Source organism: Rhyacophila brunnea, unplaced genomic scaffold (genome assembly GCF_057557595.1).
Source record: "Rhyacophila brunnea isolate RB1 unplaced genomic scaffold, BYU_Rbru_1.0 scaffold_8, whole genome shotgun sequence".
Lineage (NCBI taxonomy): Eukaryota > Metazoa > Arthropoda > Insecta > Trichoptera > Rhyacophilidae > Rhyacophila > Rhyacophila brunnea.
This window is the reverse complement of record NW_028233350.1, coordinates 26,663,364-26,669,849: the sequence shown is the minus strand read 5'-3', so window position 1 is coordinate 26,669,849 and position 6,486 is coordinate 26,663,364. Positions and strand designations below refer to the sequence as shown.

General features: G+C 32.1%; 1 protein-coding gene across 1 annotated transcript in view; it reads right to left on the bottom strand.

Moving 5' to 3' along the window:
- Positions 1 to 985: 985 nt before the first annotated feature.
- The window catches only part of LOC147064084 (nose resistant to fluoxetine protein 6-like), a 56,847-nt gene continuing 51,346 nt past the window's right edge, over positions 986 to 6,486 (bottom strand). The window contains exons 10-12 of the mRNA XM_085958962.1: positions 2,305 to 2,447; positions 1,444 to 1,555; positions 986 to 1,351 (exon numbers count right to left, since the gene is read on the bottom strand). Coding sequence (XP_085815088.1) covers positions 1,269 to 1,351; positions 1,444 to 1,555; positions 2,305 to 2,447 — 338 coding nt within the window. The 3' untranslated portion in view covers positions 986 to 1,268. The remainder of the gene's footprint in view (positions 1,352 to 1,443; positions 1,556 to 2,304; positions 2,448 to 6,486) is intronic.

The window sequence follows — 6,486 nt, the reverse complement described above, 5'->3', positions numbered from 1 at the left end:
TATACATTTTTATGATGACGTTACATTTATTTTGAGGTTATGGGTACCTATTTAATTTTTGAGACGATGTTATGAATTAATTCGTATTTAATATCTCTCGGGAACATGATTAAATCAAATAAAGTATAAGTATCAGTCGATCCGATGTTTGTCAAAAATGAATTTTAATTTCAAATTATATTTATATCCAGGCTTTAAATAATTTTCATTGGTTCAAAAAAATATTATTTATAGCCATACTCTAAAAAACAAAAAAAAGAACACTATATTGTGTGTATACAAATGATGACGTTACATTAATTTTGAGGTTATGGGTACCTATTTCATTTTTGAGGCGATGTTATGAATTAATTCGCATTTAATATCTCTCGGGAACATGATTAAATTAAATAAAGTATGTGTACCAGTCGATCCAATTAGGAATAATCTGTCAAAATGCATTTTAATATAAATATCGTACTCAAAAGTATATTAGTACTACATTGTTGCAAACGTGTAAACATGCCAGCCATAAAAAAGTATTTAAAAAGAATCAAATTTGGAACACCAGTGGCGGACGTGCCTGTCAGATTTTTATTTACGTAGTGAATTGTACCAAGATTATGGTTTTTTGACCGGAAAAAAGTGCGCCAATGCCTACATTACGATATTTGAATAAAAATATTCGAATTCGTTTGTCAAATAAAGGATTATAATGTCTTAAGCGACGAAGACGTCATTCTGTGAGGCGTAAACAGTAAATATTGCGATTGTATACGGTATGTAAGAAAATATCGGATATAAACGTCACGTACACGTAAAATCATGGAAAATTTCTGAAATGTGTTCAATTCAATCGGTAGCGCACATTTCGAAGTGAAGATGTAAAAATAAGAATAAAATGTCGCTTAAATGAGCTGTTAGTGCGTTTTCCAAAATCTCTTAGGATAATAATATATAGGAGATTACCACTAGGTACCTACATAATGAAAAAAAACAACAAATTCATTAATATTTATTTATTGAATAGAGGTTCGTCTTTTAGTTTCTTAGGGCTATTTATGTACCTATATAAAACATGAGTATACAAAAATTCAAACACATATTTTGACCGGCTCTATATTTAAATAATACATTTCAATTATGTAACCCTACCTTTATTTTTATTTAGGTAGGTACCTACATTTTACAACTTTTCAATCACAAAAAATCAATCATAATTATGATATAATCTAAAATTATCAGGTACATAGTGACATGTTCATTAGAATGAGCGATATTTAAAATTATTATCCTTTATTATTCACATTATTTTCAACAGCTGTTTCTAAGTCACCCATTTTCTCTGAGGCTTTTGGGCGAGGTATCCCTCCTGAAATATTAATATAGATATATTTTAACAATACCAATGGCATTAATATAAGTGTTACGTTAAAAGTCAGAATAAAATTAGCATTCTCATACCAAATACACTGAGTAGTATCTTTTCAAATCCATGAAGTGGTGACTCAAACATCACGCATAATACGAGCGCTAGTGAAAATGTTTGAAGCAAATGCGAGAATGCCAAGAATAACTGAAAGTAAAATAAAGAATAAATTAATATTTTAGTGCTCTACCTTTGAGTCTCTCCGTTACAACATTATTTGTGTATTTTTATGAAACAACAATTATCAGCGGTCTTATTTTTTTTATTTTTAAAACAGCTAATGACGACATTACGAGATAGGTATAAAATAATATGTAATTATATCACTACATAGTGTTACCTACTCATAAATTGATAGCATACAGTCAAGGTAGAGATGGAGATAAAGTAATGAGCTATACCTAGACTTTGTACAGGAGGATTAGGTATAGTGTATTCTTTACTGTTTATTTCATACAGTCCATAAAATTGAGTCACCTTAGATGACAAAAACATGGGATGGACGTGTCACGCATAATAAAAAAAGTGATAAGTATTCGAGATAAACATCTGATCGAACTCTAACAAGATGGAGGATTGGATTTAAAGAGATTTGGGCCACCAAAATTTGAAGAAAGCTGCTCTCAACAGACCTGGACAACATAGGGTTATAATCGTAGTAGATTTTTGGGTTTTTTTTAATAAAAAAGAAAAAAATATATTAAGTAAGTAGGTACTTATGTATTTTTGTAATCAATCAGTAATTGGTATAAATTCTAGGTAGGTACTTACAATAAGAAGTAATTATTTGTATTACAGTTAGTTGAAATAATTATGTATTCTTCCTTACAATATTATGATAATATAAACAATAATAATTATGTTATTATATTAATTCATGTAAATAGCAATCTTACCAAATTAAACACGGTCAAATGTGTTGAGTTCCTTAATGTTCCGTACCCATGCAGCTCGACAATTCCATTCACAAGATATGCACAATATGTCAATCGCCCAAATGGCATGAGAAGTTTCCACGAAAGTAAGCCATCTATAAGTCCTAAAAATATAATATTCATTAATTGGAACTGCATTTGACATAATTTCAGCATACCTTTAGTCGGTTAATAAATAAATTGGATTATAAAAAAATCGTCCATCAAGTTTTCCGATGAACAGTAAAAATTCCCTACCCGTACATTTTTGGTTTTTTTTTTAGAAATACTAAAATGTTTACTATTATGTACTATATTCAGAATAGAAAAAATAAAACTATTTTTATTGATTGCAATGTGGCCAACTATACTTTAACAATAGTTTTATACCAACTTACTATAATTTTGGGCCGCAGACTACCTAATATATAATGTTACTATTAGAAAGTTACCTACGTAGGTCAGTACCCTGTTACAGGCGGGCTTCTTCCGGTGTAAAATAATCATTTAGTAGTCATAAGTCGAAACGTAACCCTGACCTCTAGAAACGGCTTCATAAAACATCTAATCTGATCAGTGACGTCCCTAGACAAAATGCCGCCCCTAGGCAGCGTCAAAATGCCGCCCCATTTTTTTATCATCCTTTCATTACTCCAATATCTAAGAAATGTGTTGTATGAAGCATGACCCCCTCATCCTGAAGCGGGCCCCATGTTAGGATCTTTGCCCCCTACCTATCGCTAAGGATAAAAGCAATGTGACGCTCTACAGTAATGTTTTCCAAATGGTGTACGCGTTAAAATTGATGTGTATATTTAGTGTTTTTTTGTATATTTTAATACATACACTTGAATTGTGGAGTTTTTGAGTATCGCTACACAATTATAAATAGTATTGTGTAACCACATAATTTTAAATAATATCATCATTGAAAGAAAATAGCGCCGCAGGCGAATTTTTTGCTATTAGAGCAAATTTGTGATAAGTGTTTATCTCACTTATCGAGCCCGAGCCCCAGGTTAGAGCCCTGTCAGCCCCCCCTTGTGGGGGCCATGGTTTGGATACATTACTAATAAAATATACACCTACCACTAAGCTGAAACATACAAAATTAAATTTAGATATCAATAAATAAATAAGCGAATAAATATAATATTAGTTAGACACTTACCCAAAACACTCTGAGTCTGAGATGCCATTTGGTTAATATGTCTGACACATTAGGTTTGTATCATTTAGTAATACCTACGCAGATGTATTATTTTCACACCATTTTTTCTATGCTACGAGTATTATTGTATCCCACAACATGTAAACAAAATAATTTTCCTCATTATTTTTTGAATATAAACCTAAATTTAATCATAAATACACTATTAATTAATGGTCTCAACATTCAACCGTTGATGATTGAAATAAACTACAAATCCACACTATTATCAGCAAAAAATATGTTTACAAAAAAAACGACTTAAAAGAAGGTATTGCACAGTATTGTATTCACAGCACGATAAATATGATATAATCTAGGTATATACCTACTAGTGTACATTTTTATTACAATTAGCTGGTACTTAACGTAAATACCTATTATATGCACGAATACTAATTGATTATGTCAAATGTCAATAAGGATTAATAATCATTATGAATAGGTATCTATTTGCAATAGGTACATCCGGCAACTTTTAAATCTCGCGAATGACTCGCAAAAATATTTGGATAAATTAAAAAATACGGTATGTACCTACCTACCTATAAATCTCTACCATAAATTCTCCTTCTTTCGTTACCAACGTTGATATAATATATAATATTATTTTCTTTTAATAACTATGACGCGACATAATTATTGGTTTTTGCGCAGTATACCTACCACTGTTATGAAATAAACTCTATAATCTGAGTAAATGACATTATATTATTATGACTGATTTATTATTCGTTTGTGATGTTTTACATTTATAAAAATATTCATAATGTGTATAGGCGCCAAGTTTATTAGCATTATTGTATACGAAACCGAGCAGTCAAAAATAAAATAAAAAAATCTATAGCGGAGCGTGGTGACATCATACTAAAATCGCTGCGAGTACCGACTGGATAATAATAAAAAAAAGCATCCGGAACAAAACATCTCCAAAGCTCTGGTTATAATATAACTAAGTTTAGGTAGCTATTTCTATATAATACCAAATGATTCTCCTCGATTTGCCGCCCTTCGAGTATCTGCCGCCCCCAAGCGACGCTCAATCTGCCTACCCCCACGGGACGTCACTGAATCTGATTCCTTGCTCAACTACGTAGTTTTTCTTATTCATAAGTAAAGGCCTTCGTCCGGTGTGTGAAAATCACATATTGGGCGGAGGTGTAATTAAGATAAATTTAATTTAATTTAAAGTATAAATGATGATGGATGAAAGAGATAATTTTAAGATTAAATATAAGTACTTATTCATATATAATAAATTTTTCCGCGCTTGCCGGCAACGTTTTGACAACGGTTGGACGGCGTGGGTACGCGAAGTTTGAAAAAGAAAGTAGTGAGTGTCCTTTTTCCAACATGTACGGATCTGCGAAACTTATTGTTAAAACAAAATAAATAAAAAAATGTAAAATATAAGATAATACTAAGTTACGCACGAGACAAACGTGGTTTAATTTAATTTCTCCTCAATTTAAAATATCTTTTTTTGTGAATCCGGGGTTCGATGGACACCTGAGCTATCCGCTGGAACCCCGGGTATCTCAGTACCTATATTACGCTCAAAAAACTAAGTACCTATTGGAAAAATGTTTTTGACATTAAAAATATGGAAAATGTTCTAAAATTTAAATGTTTTTGATGAAAAGTACTATAATTTTGTAATAGAAGAAAATTTCGCCAAGAAAACAAGTTGCTCGAAAGAGGTAAAAAAAACTATTGTTTATGAGAAATGCAATAGGTATCTCGAATTAGCTGTTTAGCATTTTTGATCGAAAGAGGTACCTAAATAAAAAAGTTCCTTGGAATTTCTCAAATTCCATATTTAGTTTTGTGAGTATGTAACAAAACACAGGCCATCCTCTCACACAGAAACTAAAATCCGGCAAACTGGTCTCTGATGGAACTTATAAACTGAACAGACTGATGCTTCGCACACGGGGCTGGGTAATGAAACCTAATAATCTCAATCTCATAACCTCAAGCTGTCAAACCCATCGTCTTTCCTACTTCATTCTAAGCTTTTCCGTAATTTATTTACGTGAATATTCTGGCAGCCTGTAATTATACAGGCAGAAGTATTTCTCAACATCTGCCACATATTTTAAATTTAAATCGGTCGCCTATCCTTAACTTTTGACGTCTAGGCTTTTTATTTCACCAATTTCTTGTTAAGGTGACGCCTCAGTCAAACGCCAAATAATTTTCAACTGTACGCGCGACGAAATTTTGTACTCGCTTCGCATTCCTTGAGAGAACGTCGAGTCAGGCATACGTCACTTTGCTGCGTGATGGCGACGGGCCAATTAATTCTAAAATCGTGTAAAGATGACTAAAAACGTTACCCATTTACTTTAAAACGAAAACATGTCAATGAATATATTATTATTGTTACTAATAGAATAATAAACAGAACATAAAATGGACATATGTTGGATTTATATGAGAAATAATATTTCGTTTGACAGGCGTCTTTTGCACCCGCGACCCGCAATCCGCACATCGCCTAGCAACGATCTTTTTAGACCGTGCCTCAACTAATGCATGGCCTTAAGTGGCCAAGTGCTACGAATTTTGGTAAGAAACAAAAAACCGATACATTTTCAAGAGTTGACAATGCGTACTATATTTTATCCCCAAACCTACTATAAGTTTGGAGACTCTGTACTAAAATTCCACTTTGAAAAGATGGCAGCACTGAACACTGCTAGCAAGGGGTCCTGACACCCCCCAAACATAAAAAAATATCAGAATGATTTTAAACATTGAAATTGAAAGTCAATAAACTATACCTTAGACTTAGACAAATAAAAGCACGGCAAAAAAAATGATTTGTAATTCTCCAGCACCCGTTTTAGAAAAATTTCTTAGATTTTAATTTCTAACACAAAAATTTCGAAACACTAATGTCGGGTTTTTTTAGAAACTCAATCCCTAATGGAACTGGAACTAAAAATTCT